Source organism: Macrotis lagotis, chromosome 1, assembly GCF_037893015.1.
Source record: "Macrotis lagotis isolate mMagLag1 chromosome 1, bilby.v1.9.chrom.fasta, whole genome shotgun sequence".
NCBI classification, from domain to species: Eukaryota; Metazoa; Chordata; class Mammalia; order Peramelemorphia; family Peramelidae; genus Macrotis; species Macrotis lagotis.
Window position 1 is genome coordinate 22,326,993 of NC_133658.1, and position 25,657 is coordinate 22,352,649.

At 55.2% G+C, this 25,657-nt stretch overlaps 1 protein-coding gene across 2 annotated transcripts; it reads left to right on the forward strand.

The window, feature by feature from the left end:
- The first annotated feature begins 498 nt into the window (after positions 1 to 498).
- CYP26B1 (cytochrome P450 family 26 subfamily B member 1) lies at positions 499 to 24,553 on the forward strand. 2 transcript variants are annotated; one of them, XM_074195740.1, is made up of 7 exons: positions 499 to 948; positions 1,586 to 1,822; positions 6,519 to 6,743; positions 21,892 to 22,167; positions 22,764 to 22,919; positions 23,379 to 23,660; positions 24,068 to 24,553. In XM_074195740.1, exons 2-7 carry the CDS (start codon positions 1,619 to 1,621, stop codon positions 24,458 to 24,460), a joined length of 1,536 nt encoding a protein of 511 aa, XP_074051841.1. In that variant the 5' UTR covers positions 499 to 948; positions 1,586 to 1,618; the 3' UTR covers positions 24,461 to 24,553. The 2 variants fall into 2 exon arrangements, with proteins under 2 accessions (XP_074051841.1, XP_074051834.1); XM_074195733.1 differs by having other exon boundaries at positions 499 to 1,822.
- The last annotated feature ends 1,104 nt before the right edge of the window (positions 24,554 to 25,657 follow it).

Below are 25,657 nucleotides of genomic sequence, written 5' to 3' on the forward strand. Positions count from 1 at the left end.
GGGGCCGGGGGATGCCCACCCTGGCTGAGCGAGTGTGCGTGTATATGTGTACGTGTGCGTGATTCCGCCCGTCTGTCTGTCAGGGTGTGCGTCCGTGTGTCTTGTCGCCCTAGGTGCCGAGGTGCCGGAGGCCCGCGAAGGCGGAGGCCCGCGAAGGCGGAGGGCCGCGGCCGCGGAGGAGCGGGGCCGCGAGCAGAGTTCGCTCCCGCGGCGGCTACAAGTGGGTCCCCGGCGGGCGGGCGCGCGTCCAACACTCACACGCTCCCGGGCCGCCGGGCCCGGCCTCTCACCACGCCTCCGGCTTTGTGAGAGTGGGGGGGGGGGCGGGCGGAGAGGGGGGAGGGGGGGCTGGCGGAGCGCCCACGGCGCAGCCTCCCGCCCTATATAAACACACGCATCGCCCAAATTCGCATTGAGAAGCTTTTAAAAGCAGCGGCCCTGAAATCCTGCCTCTGGCCTCATTTCTCCTTTTTTTTCCTCTCTCTCTCTCCCTCTTTCTTCTTCCCTTCCCCCCTCCCCTGTCCCCTGTTCCCCGCTCCCCCAGCAGCGAGCCCCGAGCCGGGAGCCCCGAGCCTGCCTGCCCGCCGCCTGCTACAATAAGCCGGCTCGGCTTCTCCCCCGCCCGCCCGTCCCCCAACCCCACCCCGCCTCACCCCCTCCCTCCTGCCCTCCCACCGGCCCGCGCCTCCACCTCCTCCTCTCCTCCTCCTCTCCTCCTCCCCTCCGTCTCCTCCTCCCCTCGGGCCCCGGCCCCGGCCCCGGCTCGGCTCGGGCTGGAGCTGGCTCTCGGCGTCCGTCTCGTCCGCTCCGCGCTCGCTGCTCGCTCCGTCTCGTCCGCTCCGCTCCGCTCTGCTCCTCCCTTCTGACCGCAGCCGCTGCCGGGGCGCACGGGCAGCTCTTAGAGGCTGGGGCACCGCATTAAAGTTTGAACAGATACAGAGTCGGGGGGTAGGTCCCCGCATTTCCCAAACCACCATCTCCCCTTCCTCTTCCCCCCAAAAGTTTGGGGGCTCTCCGGTGATTTTTCTTTGGGGATCTGAGGGAGGCATCCTCTCCTTTCCTCCCTAAATTAGAATTTTTCATTTTTTTCCCCTCCGCAATTGGAATTAAAAAACCAAATCCTTCGGAAGAATCGATCGCCCTTGAATTTTTCATTTTTGTTTCATCTTATTTTGTTTTCTTTTTGCCTTTTCCCCCGGCCAGGGGGGAGGGGGCCGCCGGCCCGAGTTTTCCCAAGTTCACCGAGCGTGGTGCCTGGAGAGGCCGAGCGGGCGAACTTGAGCGCTTTGTCCTTAGTCCAGTCCCCGCCCCGGCCCCCTCAGCCGCCCCCCACCCCCCTAGAAAGGAACACAAAACAAAGTTACACTTGGAGTGGCCTCGGGTCTTTTTTTTAGGCAGGTTTTTTGCCCCCCTTGCAGACCCCCTCTGAGACTTCAGGTTCTCTCTCCGCAGCCCCCCCCGCCCGCCTTCTCTGTATCTGGGGAGCGAGCAGGGGACCCCCCACCGCAGCCCCGTTTCCGGCTCCATCCTTTCCCTTTGCCCCCCTCCCCCACCGCCTCCCCTCCTCTCTCCCCTCCCTCCCCAGCACTCGGAGCCAGTCAGCGAACCAACCAAAACTATGCTCTTTGAGGGGTTTGATCTGGTCTCGGCTCTGGCCACCTTCGCCGCCTGCCTGGTCTCGGTGACTTTGCTCTTGGCCGTGTCCCAGCAGCTGTGGCAGCTGCGCTGGGCAGCCACCCGGGACAAGAGCTGCAAGCTGCCCATCCCTAAGGGCTCCATGGGCTTCCCCCTGATCGGCGAGACGGGTCACTGGCTGCTCCAGGTAAGGGCGCGCGCGCGCGGCTCCCCCTCCGGTCCGTGCCCTCCCCAGGCCACTGCCGCCACCCGGGAGCCGGCGCTGCGTAGCCTCGGGGACGGCGGAGCGGAGCGCAGCGGGCTTGGGGAGGGCGATTCAGGTTTCGTAGGAGGCGCAGACCGGGGCGGGGGGCGGGCAGGAGGCGAGGGCTGCACAGGTGGGAGGTGGCGGGGGCTGAGGCGCAAACGGGAAGGGGCTCTCCTGCAGACTCCCGGCGAGGGGGCAAAGGGGCGCGGGACCACTTGGCCGTCTGCTGGCAAGGTGACGGAAGGTTAGACCGGCCCCGTGGGGGGGGGGGGAGCCGGGGAGACCTTGGAGGGGGCGAAAGCGTCTCCTTGGCCGGGGCGGGGGAGCGTTCTAGAACCTCCGACCCGCGTGGCCCCGGCTGCTCCAGAAGCCAACTGTGGGAGGGAGGCAGGTGAGCACGGGGCCCCCTCCTCGCGGCCCAGGTGGGAGCCCTTCGGCGCCCTTTGACTAGGAGTCCCCTAGTCCGAGCCCGTGGCTATCGCCTCCCCACCTGCCTCTTCGCCTGCCGTCTCTGGTCCCCGGGGTGCCGCGGCTGCGGCTGGCCCGGCCGGGGCTGGGGGCGCAGGAAGCCGGGGCGAGAGGAAGGAGAGGAGACTTGAGGCAGCCTGCCCAGCAAGACTTGGGTTTTTCAGGAGAGGGCCGGGTCCTGGCAGCGGGCTCTGCCTGGCCAGGTAAGACTGGCATTCCGGGAGGGAGTGCGTGTGTGTGCGTGTCTGTGTGTGTGTGTGTTTGTGTGTGTGTGTGTGTGCATGTGTGTGTGTGTGTGTGTGTGTGTGTGTGTGTGTGTGTGGTGATGTCTGCGTAGACGAAAGGAAAAGTGACAAGCTGGGGAAGCCCGGGCCACGCGACTACCTGTTTGGCAAAGTTTCCTCTGTTTATTTCTCCTCCCAGAGAGATAGGAGGGCGGCGAGGGTAGTGGGGGCTGGCCAAAGAAGACCTGGGCAGAGGTGGGTGGGCCGGGCGCCCCTTGGGTGAGCGGGGAGCGTAGCCCCAGGTCTGCACCCAGAGATCCCGCGGCCCCAAGATCCGGTTGTATGGGGGGGGAAACAGGACACCGAGAGATTCTGGAGATGGACAGGAATTAATCTGGTTGGGTGCAACGTGCACGGCGGGGGGGACAGTGGGAGCTTGGGGAGCCAAATAGATAGCTGTGTAGATGGGGGGGGGCTGGGGAGTGCAGGGGGAAGCTGCCCTGGGACCAAGCAGATGGAGATTTGTGTGTGTGTGTGTGTGTGTGTGTGTGTGTGTGTGTGTGTGTGTGTGTGTGTGTGTGTGTGTGTGTGTGTGTGTGTGTAGGGGAAGTGGGGGGGCCCTGGTTAGAAACAGGAAAAGCAGCTTGGCATAGCCCATCTTGGCCACGGCTCGGGGGGGGGTTCTTTACAAGCCCCCAGCCCACTCGGACCCGGTCGGGGTCCCCTGCGTGTCTCCCCCACTCCTTGAGAGCTAATTGTGTGGATGCTCCCCCCCACTTTTGATACTTCGGGCACCCGAGGCAGCCTCGACCTCCCTCTCCCTCCCACCTGGGCCGCGCAGAAGGAGTTAAGGGCGGCCGGCCGGGAGTTTTTGGCCGTGAAGTTAGGAAATAAAATCTCAGAACCCACAGAGGCCGCGGCGGCGGGCTCCCTCCGCGGGCTGCGGGGGCTGCAGGCTCCAAATCTCAGGCCAGACGTGCCAGCCCCCCCCAGGAGTCCCCAGCCCCGTCGGGGCGGGGGGGGGAGTCTAGTCAACTGAGCCGGGAGCCCTCAACCCCATGGGGGGAGTCCCGCAAACTGAGCCCAGGAGCCCCCATCTCACCCGGGGGGAGCGCCACAGGCGAAAGCCAGGAGCCCCCAGGCCCATCCAGGGAGGAGTCCCGCAAACTGAGCCCAGGAGCCCCCAGCCCACGGAGGGGGGATCCTGCGGGCCAGGGCCAAGCCAGGGCACGGGAGGGGGCGGCGGCCCCCGAGGGGTTCAGGGCGCCCTGGCGAATCGGCCCTTTCTGGGCCCATTTCCGGGGGTCCCTCCAAGGGCTCTCCCTTTCCACTGAGCACCATCTAAACAGAGCCCCGGGCTAAAAATACCCCATTTTTGTATGAATTGGACTCGCGGCTGGAGTGGCCGCCCCGATGAAAGTCCTCTTTGTGGAGCCGGGCGCTGCCGCGGTGGACAAACAGGGCTTTATGAAGCCACCAAAGCGCACTTTTAATTAGGGTGAAGCAGATGAGAGGCGAGAACCGGGGGGGGGGGGGCAGGCGCCCTCAGGAAACTCACAGCCAACGGGAATGCGAGCAGAGACCCGGGAGCCCCCCCAAACCCCACTGTGGCCCCCGCCCCAGGCGGCTTCCTCCTCTTCTCCAGGGAGAACTGTGAAACCAGTCGCCACCCACCCAAGTGAGCGGGAGCCAGGGCAGAGTAGAGGGAGGTGGGACCCAATCCCCAGAGCCCCTCCCCCAGGGGGCCCCGCAACCTCGGCCCCCACGAGCTCTCCTGGGCCCGGGGCCTGCACGGGGGCTCCTCCCGCCCGGGCTCCCCAGACGGCTCCGGCGCGGCGGCGCGGCCTCGCTTCTCCCCTCTGCGGAAGGCCATGTGGAAAAGTGATTGAGGAGCCCTGGCTGGGGGGGGGGGGGAGGCTGCAACCCGGCCTGGAGGAGCCGGGTTCTAGACTTGCGCGTCTGGGGGGGTGCATGTGCGCGCGTGTGTGTGCGCGTGTGTGGCGGGGGGGGTACGTGTGTATGGATGGATATGCTGGGGGTGCGTGTGTGTGCGTGTAAGGGTGTGTACGGAGGTAGAGGTGTGTATATGTAGGGGCGTGTTTGTGTGTGTGTGTGTGTGTGTGAGACAGGCTACGTTACACACTGACTTCTGAATGTCTTCTGGAAAGAAAAGAGAGAAGGGGGCGGGGAGCTCCCCAAGATCGCCAGGGGCTTGGGGAAAGACCCCGGGGCTCCGCCCTTCCCCACCTTGGGACCCCTGGCTGGGTGCCCCAAACAGACCCCCTGGGGGGAGGAGAGGAAAGAGGCAGAGGAAGGTAGACAGGTAATTTCCCTTCGGTGACCGGGGTCGAGTGGAATGGCATTGGGGTGGGGGAGGGGACTCGAAAGCGGCCGACCCCAGGCGAAGAGAGGAATTCTGCCCCCCGCCCCCCCACCCTTCGGAAATTTCAGTGGGTTTCCTGTGATTCCAAAGCAAACCCCCCCCGCCCCCCCTCCAGGCGGCCCGGTCGGGGGCGTCCCAATTTACTGGCCGCCACCGCCCCCCTAGCCCGGGCCCAGACGGCTGGGATCGAGTTACCTGCAGTCCCCTGCTCTCTAGCCCCGCACCCCGCCCCGCCCCGCCCGGCCGCGTAATCGCCCCCTAATTAACCCACAGCCGACAAAACCACTTCTGTGTCTGGCTTCCGCGGCGACCCGGCCCGCCCCGCCCCCTCCGCAGCCCCCTCCTCCCTTCTTGGGCTGCGTCCCCCTAGAGGGGCTCCCGGGTGCGCCCCGTCCCGCTTGGCTCGGGACCCGCCTGGGAAGCCCGCCGGCCGGCGGCCCCGGAGCCCCGGCGGCCGGGAGCCCGCTTGGCTCTTCGGGTCGCGTTCTGAGCTGCACGGCGGCCCGGAGCCACCCGCGGCCCTCCCCGGAGCCCCGAGGCCGGCCGGCGGCGGCCAGCAGGGAGCCAGGCGCGGGGCGGGCCAGCCGCGGAGCGCACCTCCGGGCACGGCCTGACCTCTGTGCCCAGAAACTCCCTGCCCCGGCCCCCCGCCCCCTCCCGAGCGGCCGCCCCCGGGGGAGGGGACCGTGCGCCGCTATAAATAGGCGCTGGCCCCGGGCCATCCGGCGGGGAATCGCCAGCCCGTGGACGGGAGCCTGGAAAGATTTATTCTAAGAGGGGAAGAGGCGGTTTGGGTCGGGCCGGGGAGGGGGGGCCTCGGGCGGGGCCCCTCGGGGTCCGCACATCGCCCCCCGACGGTTTGGAGAGCCGGGGGGCCGGGGGAGGGGGCGCGCAGAGCAGAGCGCCCGGCCCCGGTGCCAACGGGCCGCGCGTCTCCGGGTAGGACCGCCGAGAGGATGATGTCTTTTCCAGTCGGGCTTTGAAAAAATAAAGTCAGACGTCAGAGAGAGCCGGGAGCGGGCGGGGGAGGGCCGCAGGGCAAAAGGCGGCTCCTCCCGGGCCCCGAAGGCCAGAAAAGGGGAGGGGGCCCTGGCATCTCGCCCCTCCTCTCCAGCCTCCCTTCCCCCCCCCCCCCAAAACAGCATCCAGGAGTAGGAAAGACTCGAGTTCGAATTCTTTCTCAGACCTTTATTGAGTAGCGATGGCTCGGGAGCTCCCCTTAGCCCCTCTCAGCCTCGGTTTCCTCATCTGTAAAATTAGCATCCCAGGGCTTAGGCCTCCTGGGAGCCGCTGGAAAATACTTGGGCAGCTTTCCTAGCGAAATCCTGGTCCGTTTTACGCCGCTCCCACCTGCACCCTCTTCGGGGGCCAGCGGACGCCCCTTTACTTCTAAGGGCTTGTTTCCCCACCTGGAAAATATGGGGGTTGGCCAAGACGGTCCCCGAGGCCCCCATCTCTAGACTCGCCCCCCTCCACTCACTCCTTTCGCTTAAAGCTTCTCTGAGGGGCCCGGAAATGACCCGCTGCCTGTGTCTCTGCCCCCCCCCCCCGTGCCCCCCAGGGCTCCTGCTTCCAGTCGTCCCGGAGGGAGAAGTATGGCAACGTGTTCAAAACCCACTTGCTGGGCCGCCCGCTGATCCGCGTCACGGGCGCCGAGAACGTGCGCAAGATTCTCATGGGCGAGCATCACCTGGTGAGCACCGAGTGGCCCCGCAGCACGCGGATGCTCCTGGGGCCCAACACCGTGGCCAACTCCATCGGCGACGTCCACCGCAACAAGAGAAAGGTAGGGCAGGCCCCGGCCCGGGCCTTCTGGCGGCCGGCCTCGCTTTTCCGCGGCCTCCCTTTCATTTTCAGCTTTGCAGACCCCTCTCCCTGTCCACGCCCCCTTCCCTCCTCCCACCCAGCCTCCAGGCCAAGGCTGCTCTCCCGCTATGCTGGTGCCCCCCCCCCCCCCATTAGGGGCAGGGAAACGGGGTGGAAGTCCTCCCCGGCTTCTTGCCGCTTTGGGGAAATCAAGTCCCCCCAGGGCCTCCGGTTCCTCTCCAAGAAAACGAAATGGGCCCTTGCCTTCTCCACCGGGGGAGAGTGTGTGTGTGGGCAGCGGCGCAATCTAGATACGTGGCTATTAGGTGGAGAGAAGGAGCTCTCCATCCCTGGACGTGTGTGTGTGGGGGGGGTCTCAGGGCTGCCCCCACCGCGGCGGATGCCCAAACCTCTGGATCCGCTGGGCGGAGCCCCCTCCCCCGTCACACCCCCTGGGTCCTTACCTGCTCCTTCCAGGGTCTAGTCCTCCTCCTCTGCCCAGCGGGCAGTGGGGGGGGGGGGGGGAACGCCCCTTTCTCTCTAGCGCCCCCACTCTGCGGGATCGCGACCTGACGATAGGGACACATGGCCTTTCTTCTCCCCCCTCCCCATTCGCAAGCGGAGCCGCGTGGCGCCCATTCTCTCCCGCCTCCTGCCCCCTGGCGGTCCGCGGGACCCCAGGCCCTGCCCTCTCCCCGTCCCAATCTGCCTCTACCTCCAAGAAGGGGGGGGGCGCTCGGGGACCACCAGCGCCTGGGGCGGGGCTGTCTTTGGCGATTTCGCGTCTGAGGATGGGCGCTGGGGAGGTGGGGGGCAGCGAGAGGGGGGAGGACGCGCAACCGGAGACCCGACTCGGAAGTTCCGAGGATCCCAAACTCCAGCTGAGGTCCTCCTGAGGAATTTAAAAGGGTGATGCCGGGGTGGGGGATGGGGGGATTGCGGGGAGCGAACTGGGGCCAGGATCCGAAATCGGGCGCGGAAAAAGGTAGCCGCGGCGGAGATGGGGGGCGCAGCCCTGAGACTCCCCCCGCCCCCGCCCCCCGACACGCGCATACACACACACATACACACGCGCGCGCACACAAACGCACACACATACACACGCGCACACATACACACGCGCACACACGCACGCACACACACCCCTCCTGGCCGCCCCCCTCCCGGGAAGGGAAAGTAAAGGAGGGTTTTCGAGCTGGAGTTCCCCAGCCCGCCTCCTTCCCGCTGCCTCCTCAGCCGCCTCAGCGTCTCCCCGGGGTCCGCCCCGCAGCACGTGCAGTTTGAACTGCAGTAACCCCAAAGCTGAGCCCTGAGCGCCGCCCCCAACTTCCTTTCTTAAAGCTGCCAGGGAGACAGACGGCTGGGCACGCCCCCTCTTCCCACCTCCACCTCCCGAGTCCGGGGTTCTCCGGGTCCTCTCCCAAACTGGGGCCTGGCTGCTGGGGAAGTAGCTCCTTCCCTTTGAAGTGCAGCCTGGGGAAGGGGTTTGGGGGGGCGGGACCCTAACCCACCCTCTACTCCCCCCTCCCTTTCCAGGCCTCAGTTTCCTCCTCTGCAAAATTGAGGGACTGGAAGTAACTGTCCTTTGAGGTTCTTTAGGGAATGAGAATGTGAGAGTATGCGGGGGCCTTGCTTTTCACTGAACTATTCAGTTTCACTGAATTATTCAGTTCGACCAGCCTTTAGGGAAAGCCTGCTAGGTGCTGGGCCTTGTAGACAACAAAGCCCCAAACCCCCAGAGACAATAAACCCTGCCCCCCCATCACATTCTATTCCCGGGCCCCCAGGATCTTCGGTTTTTACATTGTAATGTTTTATCTTTGTTTGCCCCAATTCATTTCAATCGTCAGCAGACATTTATTAGAGAATACTATGTATCAGGTGCCGGGGATACACTGTATACAAAGGAAGATAGGGATCCAGGAACTTCCCCTTGGGGAGCTGTGGGGAGGGACAAAGGGAGCCCACGTGATCCACAGATACCCCCGCTACAGACTCGGACAGACAAGGCGTTTACGCTGAAAAAAAGATTCCAAGAGTCTGGGAGAAGGGAAGGGGCCTTCCCTCATCCATGCCTTTCCTCGGTGGCTTATCTCCAGTTTACTGTCTCCATCTTGTCTATCCAAAGTCCCCCCATGGGAGGGTATCTCTTGTCTTTCTTTGTATCCCCGGCATTCAGTATACTGCCTGCAACCTATAGACACCTAATAAACTCATTCCTTCCCCACTGCTAAACATAGAGGGGATTGTGAGATCCTGGAACTTACACCACTTCTCTGCCCAATACTACCGGAATGACTGGAAATCACTGGATGTCTCTGAGACTCAGTTTCCTTATTTAGAAAATGGGTAATAGTCAAGATCTCGTAGAGTTGTGAGGAACCAAAGAAACCATGCTTGGTCAAGGCCTGCAAACCTTAAAGCTTTGTCTAGAAGCACATTTATCACGTGGGCATCCAGGGGTGAAGGCTCTACTATGGGCATTTCCCTAAGGTGACCAAATAAATCATAGGATCTTGTGAATGTGGCAGTGCCTGCCCACAGGGCAGTATAGGAGGATGGGGAGAGCAGCAAGCAGGCTCACATACAGGGATCACAGATTTAAGCTTGGATAGGACAGGGAGGTACCATTCTTTTTTGCAATTATTATTTAATAATACTTATGTTTAAATAGCAAAACATCTTGATTTTTATAGCAAAGAGAAATGTTATTTTAAAATTATTAGGATTTCTAGGCAATGCTAAAGTTTGCTTTTGTAAGTAAATTATATTGGATCTTTGAGTTTTGGGTTTTCGACTTAAGGTCAACTGCAGGAATGTGTCATTCATAGGACCCTCAATTCAAATCTGGAAGATGTTTCTGAGCCCAATTGTGGAAGTTATTTACTCAGGGTTGTGCTTCTAGGATGATGACGACGACGACGATGATGATGATGTTTGTCCTTCATTCTCAAAGAAGGCCGTGACATCAGGGAGGGGATGCCATGACATATATGAATTTATTTGGGAGGGGGCAGCTGTGCTAAGAGTCACCAACTTCACCTTCTCCTTCAGTCATCTGGATCCAGTGGCCGGAGATGAATCAGGATGACTGGAGGTGGCCCTGGATGCGAGGCAATCGGGGTGAAGTGACTTGCCCAAGGGGAAGAGCCAGCATATAAACCCAAGTGATAGGCTCTACTGCTTACTGATAGAAGATGAGAATCAAGTATGGAAGGAGATGAGGGATGCTACAGGAAATCAGGGACTTCTTCCTAGAGAATTGCCAGGTTCCTGAAACCTGCTCAGCCAGTAGCCCTTAGGGAGCTGGCTGTGTGAAGAGTTCATCCTTGCTTCCCTTAAGGGAAGGAATATAGAAAAGGGAAGGGCGGTCCTGTCTCTAGGAGTATCCAGGGTGGTTGAGGAGCTAAAAACACACTCAGGAAAAAATATGCTCTCGTCTCTCAGTAGTATGTGGCGAGTGTCTAAGAAAGGATTCAGACAAATGTGCCGTCCAAGTTTTGAGGAGGTAGATATATGGAGAACTGGGATGCCCTGCCTCTTTCCTCTCTTTCTTGGGAAGGAGGGCTTGAAGGGAGACTTGAGGGATGATGGGAAAAGGTGGACTTGCTTAGCAGGAGTCCCCTTGGACAGGCCGCACCTGGAAAGGTTTCTGTGTTAGCCTCAATTTTAGGAATCCAACCTGCAGGGTGCTGTCATTCAGTCATACCTTACTGTTTGTGGCCCCTTTTGGGGTTTTCTTAGCAAAGCTACTTAAGTGGGTTGCAGTTTGCTTCTCCGTTTTACAAATGAAGAAACAGAGGCAAACAGGGTGAAGTGACTTGCCCAGGCCCTTTGATCTATCCACTGAGACACCTAGCTAACCTTGCCCAGGGTTACACAGTAAGTGTCTGAGGTTGGAATTGAACTCAGGTTTTCCTCACTTCAGGCCCTTTGATCTATCCACTGAGACACCTAGCCACTCAGTCAGGAGGATGCAGACCCTAAAGCCTCAGCATTGAGGTGTGACCAACTTGGAAAGAGATGGGTTAGAATCCATTTATTATCTGTGTGTTCTTGGACAAGTCATTTCACAATGGGCCTTAGTTTCCTCATCTGTAAGAAATGAAAAAACTGAACTAGATGGTCTCTGAAATCTCTTCCAGTTTGAAATTCATGATCCCTATGAGCCAGACATCTTGGGAATAGAAGCACTATTAGGATTGGGGGGGGGTTAGAATCATGGAATTTGGGAGTGAGAAGGAATCCCCACTAACCTTGGATGATCCATGGCCAGGCTTAGATGTCATTTTGAAGCCAAAGTTAGGGCTCCATCTGTGGCCAGGCTTCAAAGTCATCTGGTGGTTATTTGGGGGTCCATGTGTGCCTGAGTACGGGACTCAACCCGGGGTGGGGTTTGGGAGAATAAGTATGAGGAGTTCTTGATGGGGTGTGGTGAGGCCTCCCTAGTAGAGGGCTGAGAGAGTCACTCTTTCCATTGGTACCAGCCTGGGCTCCCAGCTCCGGGAGGTCTGGCCAGATGTTTCACGGACCATTCTTACAGTCACCACAGCTTTCCAGGTGTTTGCCCTTCAGCTGTCCTGGTGGTCCCTGGACCAGGTTGGGCTGTGTTGCTAGTGAGAGTCCTGAATTGAAATTGTGCTGAGCCACCCACAAGCCTGGAAAGTCATGGTGGTGAGGATGCCTCTGTCTCCCTTGGGCAAGGGTGGGGGGAGTGAGGCTGAGTAGTAGGGAAGATGAGCTGGGAAAGGTTTCTAATGGGCCAAGAGAAAGATCTGTCTAGGGGGAAGGAAAGGGAATTATCATTTATAAGTGTCAGCAACTGTGTGAAATATATATTTTTTTAAATCAAAGACCATTTCATTTGACCCTCACAACCCTGCTTTTATTATACCCATTTTACAGATGAGGAAGCTGAATCAAATAGACTTAAGTCATCTGCTTAGCCTCACACAGCTGGTCAAATCTGAACCTGGGTCTTCCTGTTCCGTTCACTGCATCACTAGCTGTCTCTATGCAATCCAAGGCAGTGTGCCCTAGTGGATAGAGAGCTGCCCGAAGAGTCAGGAAGTCTTGAGGGTCAGTCTTGTTCCAACAAATGCTGGTTGTGTGGCTGTGGGCAAATTATTTAACATCTTGGTGCTCCAAACCATCTTCTAAAACCTAGATTCTTAACCTTTCCTTAGCCCTGGAACCCTTTGGCAGTCTTCTCAGAAGAAGGCTTTTAAAAATAAGAAATAAAATACACAAGATTGTAGAGGAAACCCATTCTTTTGAAATACAATTATTGAAAATATTTTTCAAAAGTCTATAGCCCTCAAGTTCAGACCCCTGTCAAGACTTGAACTCAGGTCCCAGAGCAGATGCTAGTATGCAGCAGAAAGGACCTGATCACATGACAACTATGAAGGCCTCTGCCAGTTCTAGCCTTGATTAGAGAGGATTGAGTGATTAAAAAAGGTTTGAGAGACATAGCTTCTGGGCAATTGAATATTAATAATTAATAAGGCCAGCAGGTTATAAATAAAAGGATGGTCTTTTGGCCGTCTCTCAAAGATCAAGGATCATCATGGCATTTGGCTCACAGTTTATATGACCTTGGAAGCCAGGTGTTCCCAAGAGATGTCTAATCACCTCTGACTGGTTAACACAATGGGAAATGGGCTATGTTGGGATATGTGACAGGTCAGTCAGCTCTTGGGTGACATCAATTTCCATGTCACCTGTCTTGATAAAAGGGAGAATCAACATTTTCCAGATTTGTCAAAGGACATTTGTCCTTTGTTCTTGAAGAGGATCATGGTGATGCCATGACAAGCAAGTGAATTGGATTTGAGTGAGGGAGTCTGTGCTAAGTCTCTAGCTCTCTGGATCCAGTGGCCAGATATGGATTAGGATAATATGGCACTGGATATGAGGCAATCAGAGTGGAGTGACTTGCCCAAGGTCATGCAGCTAGTGTCTTCTTTGAATGAAGGATAAACATCATCATTAACAATAGTAAGATCTTGGCCTAAGTAAATCTCTGATTTCCCCACTCTAGATGAGGAAGTGGTACGGGGTGGGTGGGGGGAAGCTTTGGTCCTAATATAATGCTTAGTTATTAACTATAAGAGAAAAATATTCATTTCTTTTTCCAGTATCCCCAGGCTCTCCCCACTCCATCCTGTCCCTTTGACTGAATCTGCCTCTTCCTCCTTGTACTCCTTCCCTCTCTGCTCCTCATCCTTTCCCTCTTCTCTCTCTTTTTTTTCTCTTCCTGCTCAGCCTCTTTCCCTTCTCTGCTCCATCCCCAGCTTTTCCTTGTTCCAGCCAAGTGCTCCCTCCTCACTGTGCTGAGCTTAACCTGAGGTTTGCATCTTGCCCAGTGAGTCAGCCCTCTTTTCTGAATCCCCTTTTGGTGCATGAATCATGCTAAGGGTTTTCTTTCTTTTCTTCTCCTTCCTCCTCTTCCTCCTCCCTCTCCCTCTCCCTTTCCTTTTCCTCCTCCTCTTCCACCTCCTTCTCTCTCTCTCCTTCTCCTTCTCTTTTTCCCCTTCTCCTTCTCCTCCTCCTTCTTCCTTCTTTTTCTTCTTCTTTTCTTTCTTCTTTTCTTCTTCTTCTTCTTCCTCCTCCTCCTCCTCCTCCTCCTTCCTCTCCCCCTCCTTCTCCTTCTCTACTTTGTCATTATCTTTGCTGAGGAGATTTTGGGCCACACTAAATTGAAGGTTCTGTGGCTGACATAGGCAGAGTGGGAGATGCTGGCACAGATCCCTGGCATATGTCATCCTTGGAGACCTTGCATTGAGGTGAACCCTAAGAAATATTCCTTTACCTGGGGAAAGGATCAGACATCCTTGTCTCATGTAACCCAAATCTCTTGGTATTTTAGAGCCCCACGGGACCCAGAACTTGTGGCCCAGTGACTGATTCTTGCCCAGGTCATCGAACTGTCTGGAATGGGTCTGTCTCCCTTGTCTGAGCCAGGGCTTCTCCCCCTGTGCTCATCCATGCTCCCCATCTTATAGGGGATCTAAGCTTACTTTCCCAGGGCCATCCTTGGCTGCCTCCTGTTGCCCTTCGGACCTCCCCCTCCTCTCCTCCTAGAGAGCTTCATTTTTCTGATGGTTCTCCATTGTGACTCTGAATTTACGGCACCGTCTTTCTATAAGACTTTTCAGAGGATAATGACTCGGATGGCAGAGAATCCAAAGGGGCTTGGGGAATTGGAAGATTATGAGATGATAGGCAGGAAGAAGGCACAAATCTTGCTCCTAGAAAGCCCCGATCTGAGCCTAGAGATGAGACCTGGTGTCTTTCTTAGATTTAGGAAATGAAGAACAAAATCGGAGTAAAAAGAATTAGGACCCCGAAATCCGAGCGCTTGCTTTCCATTCTTGCCTCTGAGCAAGTCACTGGCCCTCAGTTTCCCCCTCTGGAAAATGGCAGCGTTGGCCCCAGTCCAAGACACCTTTGGGGCGAGGAGGGGCTGGTCTTAGCAGAAGGGAGGGGGTCCTGGAAGAGGTCCAGGCTAGGCTGACTGTTGCTCTCCCCAGATACAGTAACAGCCCCTTTGTTTTGCCAACAGAGTTGGTGTCCTTCGCCCACAAAGTTACTGTTTGGACGGGCGAGAGGTAGGCTGAAGGGAGGGCCATCAGCAGGCTGGCTGCCCATGAGCCATTGGGGCCCGGAGATAACTAGGCAGTGAAGGTCGCCTGGGGAGATGGAGGTGGGGGAGCCTCCGAACAGGAGGAGGGAGGCTCTGTCTGGGTGAGGGGGAGGCTCCAGGGGCCTTCCCTCTCACTTCTTAAACCTTGGAGTGAGATCAGTCCAAGGCTGGCTTGATGATGTTTTTATTGATGACTCTGGACAGCCTTCACCTTGAGGAAACTCCCATCCTCTGGAGAGAAACAGAGACCTGACCCATTACAACTACAGAGCTATAGAAAGGGGGCGAGGGTGAGTCGGCTTTGAGTCTCAGGATCCCCCCTTCCATCTTCACTTGGGGCAAGGTAACTTCCCTCCGCCTCTACCTACAAACCATGGCCTGCCCCGGATCTGGGCTGAGATGAATTACTCTCTCTCTCTAATCCTGGGTCTCCTTTCCTAGGTTATAGGCAGTACTCAGAGTTCCTTGTCCTGGTAGGACAGTTCCAAGAAGAAGTGAGTGGCTTGGATCCCTATCTCTGTACTCTCTCCTCTGATGATCCTAAGACATTATCCCTGTCCTCAGGTCCTTCCAATTCCTTGGGAAATAATAATCATAGCCAATATTGCCATCTTAGCTACTTATCATACACGGCCTCCTCTACGTGAGTTAAGTCAAGAACCTTGTTAAATTGATGCTGTCATCACCCTCATTTACAGATGAGTAAACTGAGGCAAAGATTGAGGAATTTAAATGGATCACACAGCTAGTGAATCTCCAAGGCAGGGCTTGCCCCTCTCTGTTCCCAATGCCCCAGCCTGGAACTCTGTATATTGTACCACCTTCCTCTGAGAGCTTAGACCATCTCTCTACAGGAGACTAGAGGAACAGTTCATAGGGCCCTGGAGGATTCAGGGAGGCCTTTTGTCGGCCTTAACCTGAGGAGCTGAGTTGGGATTGAAGAGAGGAAGTCAAGTGAATTCTGGAAGAGAACTGAGTCCCCAAGAGGAGCAAAATGTCAGATAATAGGAGTAGTGAGTTTCTCTCCCCTACCCCCTTATCCCCTTCCCCTCGTTTCTCTTACTTGATTCGAATATAAAACACACACCTTGACCTCAGCCTGCCTGGATTGGCAGCTCGGTGTTATTCTCTCTGCTCTGTATGATGGATCTCTGTCCCTGGGCCACAGCCTTCTGGGTCTCTTCTTGCTCCCAGATCATTGTCTGGAAGTCATTGGTTCTAGGGAACTGTCTCCAGCCAGGAGATTCCCCCCCGCCCCAGTCCTCCCCAGTGGCTACCCTCGGTCTAGCTATGGTTCTGTGGGACCTTGAAGTCTAGAGTCCAAACTCTAGCCTACCCCCAAGCTCCTAGATCCCAATGGGGCAGAGCCATGATAATCAAACTGTAGTAGGAAAAGGCCTGAATTAGGCATCAGAGGACCCAGGGTCAAAACCAGTCTACCGCTTTATATTCCTGTGCGCTTGGATTGTCACTGATTCGCTTTGAGCCTCAGTTTTCTTCCAGTAAAGGACTTGGCTTAGTTGATCTCCAAGGTTAGCTCCTTTCCAACTTTGATCCAGCTTGGGTGCTTTCAAACACTCAAAATGGGAATATTTCTGGGAAACAAGGAGGATGTGGCCTTGAGGCCCATTGAATAGGTAGTGAAAATGAGGGGAAGGAAGGAAGGAAGGGAGGAAGGAAGGAAGGAAGGGAGGGAGGGAGGAGGGAGGCAGGAAGGAAGGAAGGGAGGAAAGGAGGGAAGGAAGGAAGGAAGGAAGGAAAGGTGGGAGGGAGGGAGGGAGGAAGGGAGGACAAACAGGATTTTCTGCAGGATCCAGTGTGGCTAGGACTCAGGTTCTTATTAGCTGTGTGACCTTGGTCTATCCACTTGACATTTGTGTTCATTTCTTTCCTCATCCAATGAGGACATTGAACTCTGACCTGAGTTCTAAGTGTGATTTTATGAGCCTATGATCTAGTTGGTCTCCCCCCACCTCCATTGTAGAGGTGAGAAAACTGAGACTCAGAGAAAGGAAGTGATTTATCCATAGTCACTAGTTGTCATTGAGGTGAGATTCACACTCAGGTCCTCTGAAGGATTGAGCTGGGATTCTGACAGATGGGATCTGGCATTCCTGACTGTTCCCTTCCCTTTATCCTCACTCCAGCCTCAAGGAAGCCCTGTGTCTCTAGCCTCCCCTCCCAAGGGACTCAAACTGTGACTCTGCGCCTCCCCCCTCCACTGACCTTGCCCAGGCTCTGGGCTCATTCTCAGCCCCCTTTGCTCTGCACCTGAACTGCTTTGGGGGGAAGGGGAGGAATTCAGAGGGAGCTCAGAGGGAAAGAGTGAAGCTGGGGCCAGGGGGAGCCCAGGGAGCATCAGGCATGACCTTAGACTTGGGCATCAGTCATCCTTAGGAATCCCGCAGGAGAAGGGACAGGCGGGTTGGGCTCCTTCTGAGGTTTGCCCAGCTACTGACCCCGGGGTGGCTGATTCAGACTGAGGCTTCCAATTGCCAAAAACCTAGGCTTTGGGTTCAGACCAGACCTCCCTTGGGTGGGGTTCTTTTCAAGAAGGGCTGGGCCTTTCCGAGCCATTGATGGTTCTAAGAAATGTTGAGGTTGGTTAACACTGGGCAGGGAGCCCTGGAGATCTCCAAGGGCCAGGAGGCTCCTATATAGCTTTGGCTTGGGTCAGTCCAGAAGCAGGAACGTCAACTCAGTGACATAAACACAGAGGTCACTGAGTCCGAGCATTCACATTGGGGAGGCTGTTGGAGGTCAAGGCCAGCTCCCTCCTTTGTTAGAGAGACATGGAAACCCACAGAGGGGCAGTGGCTTGCCCAAAGTCACAGACCCAGGTGTCTTGTCTCCCATCTGGTCTAGGGCTCTTTCTTCCCAATATACAATCAGCACTCACAATTTCCTGTCCTGGTAGAATAGTGCAAAAAGGAATTAGGGGCATGGATTGCATGACTTGTAGGCTCTTTCCTATGATCCCAAGTCATAGTCCCTATGTCTATTTTAAACCTTTGTCTCTGTGTCTCTCCACCTGTCTCTTTTTTTCTCCTTTTCTCACTCTGGGTCTCTCTGTCTCTCTCTGCCTCTTTCTGCCTCTCTCTTCTCTCTCTTTCTCTGGGTCTGTCTCTTTTCTCTTTCTCTGATTCTCTTTCCCTCTGGATTTCTATATCTTTCCACCTTTCTTCTCTCTTTTTTCCTCTGGGTTTCTGTCTCTCTCTACCTCTCTCTGTGTGTCTCTCTTTCTGGGTCTCTGTCTCTTTTGCTTTCTGCCTGCCCCCTCCAACCTTCCCCAGAGAAGCCCCAGAATATCGTCCTCACCTAACAAAGGCCTGACCCCTTTTCAGACTCCCCGCACCTGATGATCCTTCTCCCTCTCCATGGCCAAAGAGGCAGACTCTTGCTCCAGCTGCCCTGCATGAATGGAGTCCAGTCAGGCAGGGGATGTTCATAGGTGTTGGGGACTGGTTGATCCCATCCTCTCTGAACTATGATGTCAGTGAGGAATAAGAATAAAACTAGTAGTATCCATGATAAGTTGCATCTCTATAGTACTTTCTTCACAATAGGCCTGGAAGGCAGAAAGGGCAATAATTCCTAGCCCCGTTTTACAGAGGAAGAAGCTGAGGCTGAAAGGCAAAGTGAAACAATAGTTGACACACCACTGGGCTCATTCCTATATCCAGATTCTTATATCCAGAAGGAACCTCAGAGACTGACAAATCCAAGCCCCTAGTTCCACGGGTAGAAAAATTTTAAAGTAGGATTTGAACTCAGGACTTCAGGCTTTCATGTCAGTGATTTTGCCACTGCTCCACCCCACTGCCTCCCAACTCTTGAGACTTGAACATAAAAAAGTGCGCCAGGGATATTGAATAGATTTGCTGAGGGCTCCAAGAAGTGTTGAGCATCCTCTAGGCTGTGGGTGGGTGATGGGGACAGAAAGCCTAGCAAGGTTACCTATGAGGAGGGGAGCCATTTTTTGGGTGGTGATTAGGTAAAGATGAGAGTCCCTTGAGGTGGTGTCTGTTGGTTCTGCTTCTGACTACAAAGGGTCATGGACTTGTCAAGGTGACTTTACTGGGTAGGTACTTTTTCTTGTTGGGAGGAGAGGAGGCAGCACCAATGTGAACCCTTTGGGCACCCCCAAAGTATACAGCCTAGTTCCCGGTGGACTGGGAAATGAAAACTCTAGCTTTTGGAGAAAGTCCTTCAAGGCTCCCACCCTCACCTGACTCCTTCTTCTATTTCCCAAGTAGCCCCCATTCAACTTCCCTTAAACCCCTCTCACCCATGGACCCCAATTCTTGTGTCCTAGGAGGCGTTATCTCCAGTCAAGGTCTCCAGTAATGTTTCAGCATCCTGTCTCCCCCCCTTTCCAGCCCCCACCTCCAGGGTCAGACTGGGTGCCTTCATAGCGGTTCTGTAGGCACTCGCCCTTATCCAGGGCACCTGTGGCACCCTTGGTTGGTACTTTTATTAATAGTTCAAGAGTTCATCTCTCTAGCAATGGAAAGAGAATAGAAACTTGCCAATCCCAGCCCTGCCCTGATTTTCTTAGAGTTCAAGTGGGTTAAAAAACAGCACCTGGAGATCTGGCTAACTCCGGACCCTGAGACAAGAAAGATTAAGGGTAGATGGAGGGCAAACTCTCTATCTGCCTGGTTTCATTCGTCTCTGGAATGAGTTACTGAGGCCAGCTCTGAAATCCTCCTTCTTTTGGGTGAACACGTGGTGGGAGTTGGGGGTTGGGGGGGCTGAATGAAGGGGTGGGGGAGACATTGACTCCTTGAAGGCAGGGGCTAGTCCAGATGACCTCTGCCCGTCCCTAGCTAGTGCTGAAGGCCACTAGCTGGTTTCCTGTTCCCAGTGGGAGCAGACCCCTGACAGCCGCCCCCCCTCAGCCTGTGCTGGGCCATCTCTCTCTCTCCACTCCTTCCTCCCCCCCCCTCCCTCCCACCTCGGCAGCCACCAGGGATTTCGGTATGAAAGTGCTATTGTGAGGCCCGGCCGGGCCATGGAAGGGCCAGGGCTGTTATTTCAGCAAACCCTCTGGGCCCAGGGCCCGGCCATTAGCCATGCACGTCTCCGGCCAGGAAAATGTTACCTTCTCCTCCTCCAGCTGACTGCAGGGGAAATTCTCAAATTTACAGTTTGTGAGGTTGTTATGTTTGGGGGGTGCTCCAGAGGGCCCGTGAATGTGTGCGGGTGGAGTTCTGGGGGCAGTGAGGGGCCCCAGGAGAGGGATTTTCCCCCTTCCTCAGCCCTGGCCCACCTCACCCTGGTGACCTTCTTACCTTGTCCCTTCTCCCACCAGCTTGGTTCATGCCTTACCCCCCCCCCAACGGACGTGGGGTTGGGAACATGGGGGGGGGGGTTAGTGGGACATAGGCCTGGCTGGGCTGGGCATCCACAAATAAACAAACAGCCCCTCTCATCTCTTACACTCCATGGGCGGGCGACAGGCTGCCTGAAAAAATGTGTGGGGAGCTGAAGGGGGAGAGAGGGGGCTGGGGTGGGGGGACCTTGGGGAGCCAATCAGAAGGGAAGAGGGGAGGGGAGGTGGAAACAGCGAGTCTGTCCAGTGCCAAGAGCAGTTGGGAAAGACAGAAGGGATTAAAAAGACATCTTGTCTAGGGTTTGGCAACGACCTTTTGACTGCATTAGAGTCCTTGGGGTTGGAGGTCATTGTGTTCATCCCTCTGTCTCTTGGAGTTGGAAGGAAACTTAGAGGTCATCTAGTCTAGCCCCCTGCCCCCCTTCATTTTACAAAGAAGGAAATTGAGGCGCAACAAATTTAAAGTACCTGTCTGAGATCACAGTGAAAGGAAATAGTTGAGCTGGGGTTCCAAGGAGCCCTCTCCCACATCCATTGCCCAAGCAATTCGAAAAACATATCTTAAGCACCTACTGTGTGTCAAACAAAAGTAAGAGGCAAAAGATGGTCCCTGCCCTCAAGGAGCTTGGAATCTACTGGGATTTCAGCCTCCTGCATGTGCCAACTCTATGGCTGCAGCTCCTCTATGGAGCAAAATGACCACTAGGTAGGCTATGGTAAGATGCTCCCCAAACTCAGTCCCCCCCCCCACTCTGCCCTATAGTCCTGGGCATCTTGTCATTTATAAAATGTTCTATGCCCACTATCTCACTTGAATCTCACCACAACCTGAAGAGGTGGATACTATGGGAGTCATCATCTGTTTTACAGTTAAGGAAACTGAGATTCAAGGTGGCTAAATGATTTGCTTATGGTCAGACAGGGAGTAATGTCAAAATTGAGATTCTAGATTTTCCAGAGGCCTTCTGAGCAGCGCTGGTAGTCCAAAATGATGGCTCCTTTACCCGTCATTTCAGTTGGAGATTTGTTTGCACTTCTCCTTGAATAGGACCAAGTATAGACCAGATCAATTGCAGGAGTCCTAACTGAATCTGAGCCCTGCCATCATTAGCCCATTGAGCTGCCAGATCAATTCCCTTCCCAGGTCTCATTAGCAGAGCTGGGGGGTGAACATGTCTTCTGGGCCCCAGACCCAATGTTGACCATTGTTCATCATAGCAGCTACCTCTTATCTTCCAAGCCCATCTTGTACCCTAGGATTATAAGGTAAACTTGGGGAGGGCAAGGACTTAAGAATGTTCAGTTTTGTCTAATGCCTAAATCTGTACTTGTATTTAGGACTTACTGAATTGATGAGCTAAGACACCTTGTCTGCCTTTATTTCCTGCCCTTTGGGAGTTTATGGTCTAATGGGGAGTTTAAGACACAATGAAGACCTTAGTTCAAATCCAACCTTAGACCTGGAGCAAGTCATTTAATCCAGTTTGCCTCAGTTGCCTCATCTGTAAAATGGACCTGAGAAGAAAATGATAAACCACTCCAATATCTCTGGCAAGAAAACCCCAAATGGGGTCATGATAGGTCATACATAAATGAAGTGACTGAACAACATGCCAAAGACAAATAGGAGAAATTGTCTCCTGTGCATAATAGAGCATGAGAAATGAGAAGGGTCTTTGGTTATTTCTTATTGGGACCATCAAGGAACAAGAATCACTGTTCCATCAATCAAGAGAGAAACATTTGTTGAGTACCTATTGCTTGGCAGGTGTTGAGGATACAAAAAAACAAAAGTAAACCAGTTCCTGCCCTCAGAGTGTTTGCAATCTACCATAGAGGATAACTGATTTGATTCTATATAGGATTTATACTGAACATAGGCAAGAGAGCTTGGGCTGTGGGGGAGAGGGGAACTCTAGGTGCTAGGGAAACCATTAAAGGCTTCATGAAAGGAAGTCTTGAGACTCATCCCCAAAGGAATAAGAATCCCAGGTGGTGAAGCAGTGCATTCTGGTCATGGGGGACAGCTCACACCTAGGCCCTGCAGTGGAAGATGGTGGGTGTGGGGATCAAAGTCTAAGACGACTAGAAAGGTAGGAAGGGACTGCCAGGTGGTCAAGGTTCTGTATCTCTCCTCTTCTATAGGTTTTCTCCAAAATATTCAGCCACGAAGCCTTGGAGTCTTATCTCCCCAAAATCCAGCTGGTGATCCAAGACACTCTGAGAGCCTGGAGCAGCAATCCTGATCCCATCAATGTCTACCAAGAAGCCCAGAAGCTCACCTTCCGAATGGCCATCCGTGTCCTCCTGGGCTTCAGCATCCCTGAGGAGGACCTCACTCACCTCTTTGAGGTCTACCAGCAGTTTGTGGAGAATGTCTTCTCCCTACCTGTCGATCTCCCCTTCAGTGGCTACCGTCGGGTGAGTCCAGTCCCTTTGTCCTGAGCATCTTCCTGGGGCAAGGGCTCCATCTCAGGAACTGGAGACAGGAAGGGAGGAGTGAGAGGGATTCCCATTACCAGGGAGCCCCCAGAGAGCAGAACTGTTGATAGCATTTCAGAATAACTCATTGGAGGGATGAGAGAATCCCTGGATTGGAAGGAAGATCCAATCCCTCCTCATCAAGGGATCTTATGTTTTCAGACAATTAGAGGGGTGTACTTATCTAGGATATGAGATGACAGAGAAGAAATCTGAAATAATGGGGTGGGTTGGGGTGGGGAGTTGAGGGTCATCTGGGCATCTCAGAGGGAGGGAAATCTGGAGATTCAAGAATTCTATGTGGAAGTTGTGTGTCCAAGTCCTTTCAAGAAAACTGGGAACAAGAGTCCTTGTAACCTGGGGCAGAGACAAGATGGATTCCCTGTTCACCCTGAGACCCTTGGCCATAGGCATCATTGCCTTGGTCTTCTTGTTACCTTCCTACACCCTTGTCTCAGATCAATTGGGAGAATGTGGGCTCCCTTCTTGTTCCACTAATGCCATCCACACTTCTGAAGACTTCCCTTCCCTTGTAGGGCATCCAAGCCCGGCACACCCTGCAGAAAGGGCTGGAGAAGGCCATCCGAGAGAAATTGCAGAGCACCCAGGGCAAGGATTACTCGGATGCCTTGGACATCCTCATTGAGAGCAGCAAAGAGCATGGAAAGGAGATGACTATGCAAGAGTTGAAGGTAGGTCTAGCTCTGTCTGGGGTCTGGGAGGAGCCTCAGAGGCCCCTCATGTAACAGTGGGAGAAGCTGAGACTCATCAAGCAGAAGGGACTTGCCCTTAGATACATTAGAGAAACATTGTCTCAGAGGGTGGCAAGGAGAATTAAGTTCTGCAGATGAGGAAACTGAGACACAGAGGGTCATGTAGTTAGGATGTATTTGAAGCAGGATTTGAATTCAGGTCTTACAGAGGAGGAAATTGAGGCTCTGTGGAAGTTCAAGTGATTTGGTGGCACCAGTCAGGAAGAGAGCAGTTGAGCAAGAGACTTCTGGGTGCAAGGGTCTGTTTCCCCCTTCCCCAAAGATGTCTCAGGGATAGCAAAAGGGCCTTCGATCTGTCCTGGGGCAAGAAGAGGGGATTATGGGTATTACCCACTCAGTGGAACCTTGCCCGGACCATGTCCTCCATGTCCATTGCAGGATGGGACCCTGGAGCTGATCTTTGCAGCCTATGCCACCACAGCCAGTGCTAGCACCTCCCTGATTATGCAGCTATTGAAGCATCCCAACGTGTTGGAGAAACTGAGAGAGGAGCTTCGGGTTAATGGAATCCTGCACAATGGCTGCGTGTGTGAGGGCGCCCTGAGGCTGGACACCCTCATTGGCTTGCGTTACCTGGACTGTGTCATCAAAGAGGTCATGCGCCTCTTTACGCCCATCTCTGGCGGCTATCGCACTGTACTCCAGACTTTCGAGCTAGATGTGAGTGTGGGCTATCAGGGAAGAAACTGGGGAGGCATGCCTTTAGGGAACCCCTGGTCTGATGGGGGAGTCACAGAACAGGGAGCCCCTAGTCTGATGGGGGAGTCATAGGTCTTGTCCCCAGGGAAGCCCTGGTTTGGTGACAGAGACAATCTATCTCCTGTCTCCTGGAAAGAGGTCTTTGGTCTTTAGCCTCTGGATTCAAATCTCTGTCACTTATGAACTGTGTGATGTTGGGCAAATGACTGGCTCTCTCTGGACTCAGTTTCTTCCTCTGTAAAATGGAGAGATTGGGCTAGCAGTTTTACGGTGGTCAGTGTGTAAGGCTCTTCTACTGGCTTCCCCCGGCCAAGTATCTCCCAGATCCATTCTTGATGACCTTCCCTGTTGTTCTACTCCATCTGCAGGGTTTTCAGATCCCCAAGGGGTGGAGCGTGATGTACAGTATCCGGGACACCCATGACACAGCGCCAGTCTTCAAAGATGTGGATGTGTTTGACCCTGACCGCTTCAGCCAGGCTCGGAGTGAGGACAAAGATGGCCGTTTCCACTACCTCCCCTTTGGCGGTGGCGTCCGGACCTGCCTGGGCAAGCATCTGGCCAAGCTCTTCCTGAAGGTGCTGGCGGTGGAGCTGGCCAGCACCAGTCGATTCGAGCTGGCCAGCCGGACATTCCCGAGGATCACCCTGGTCCCCGTCCTCCACCCTGTGGATGGCCTCAGCGTGAAGTTCTTTGGGCTGGACTCCAACCAGAACAAGATCCTCACCGAGACAGAGGCCATGCTGGGGGCCACCGTCTAACGGGGCTCCCCAGTGATGTCCTCCCCCACTTTGGCCTTCCCATGGCTTGGGGGGGAGGAGCTGGTAAAGGAATGGGGGGGGGAACAAGGAAAACCTGTGTCAGTTGTGGGGGGGGGAGGGACCCTGGAAGCAAAGAGAAAAGACTGAGGGGGAAGGAGAGAGGATGCAGTAGTTTTTCTCTCCTTTTCCTTGGTGGTCCACACCCTCTGGCCAAGCCCCAAAGGGTCCCCCTCACAATATGGGGCTGGGAGGAAGGGCTCACTTCCCCTTCTCTGGCTCCCTTCTCCTTTCCCTAGTCTCCCCAGTCCAGTCCCTCCTTCCTCCCTGCCCAGGGAGGAATGGCTTGGGGCCGTGCCAACACCAAGCAGGTTATGATCTGCAGGTGATGGGCTTGTCCTTTACAGTGTTAAACGTGTGGTGTTAACAGTGTTTTTTTGATGTTGATGTTTCACATTGTTCCCTGCCCTCCCCTCCCCCTCCCCCAATGCCCCGTTTTATTTCTGTTCTCCTCCTTTGGGTTGGGGTGAGGCGGAATCCAGAGTGCAGGGAAGGGAGCTACCCACTTAGCTTATTTCCCACCCACCCCAACCCTAACTCTCAAACACCAAGACCTGCTCTACCCCCCCCACCTCTTGCCACTGCTCAGACCAGGCCTTGAACCCCCTCAGAACCTCCCCAGGCTTGGGGAGGGAAATGACTCTGCAGCAAGGCATTCTGGGTGATGGTCTGGGCTTGGCGAGCTGAAGTGGCAGTGAGTCCTATTAGAGATGCTCACTGCCGGTTTGGACATTTGAAGTCACCTGTTGCTGCTACTCTTACTCTCCCCCTCCTTACCCTCGCCACCAACCCCTCTCCTCCTGCCACCCCCCCCACCAGCACCGGCCCTGGAAGCCCAGGGTGAGCACACTCAACTTCACTCTCCCCATCTATCAGCCTTGAGCCAGACTCCCCTCCCCATGCCCAACTTCTGCCACTGAGAGCACTTGAGCTAATAACCCCCCTCCCCTCCCCATCCCGAGTCCCCATATTTATTAATCAGTCTCCTGGAAGCCTAGAATTGCAGAACTGGAGAAGTCTCCTCCAGCGGTCTCCTCTGCTGCCTCTGTAGCCCAGCCATTGCCCTTTTCTTAAAGAGGAGGAGGAGGTGCAAATGATGATCCTCCTTGGTCCCTTCACCCACTCTGACCCCCTTCTCTG

Bases quoted from the DNA above. Each gene is read 5' to 3' on its own strand.
- CYP26B1 (XM_074195733.1), top strand. From the start codon at position 1,619: ATGCTCTTTGAGGGGTTTGATCTGGTCTCGGCTCTGGCCACCTTCGCC. The intron at 1,823-6,518 runs GTAAGGGCGCGC...CGTGCCCCCCAG, and splicing joins CGGGTCACTGGCTGCTCCAG to GGCTCCTGCTTCCAGTCGTC. The intron at 22,168-22,763 runs GTGAGTCCAGTC...CTTCCCTTGTAG, and splicing joins CCTTCAGTGGCTACCGTCGG to GGCATCCAAGCCCGGCACAC.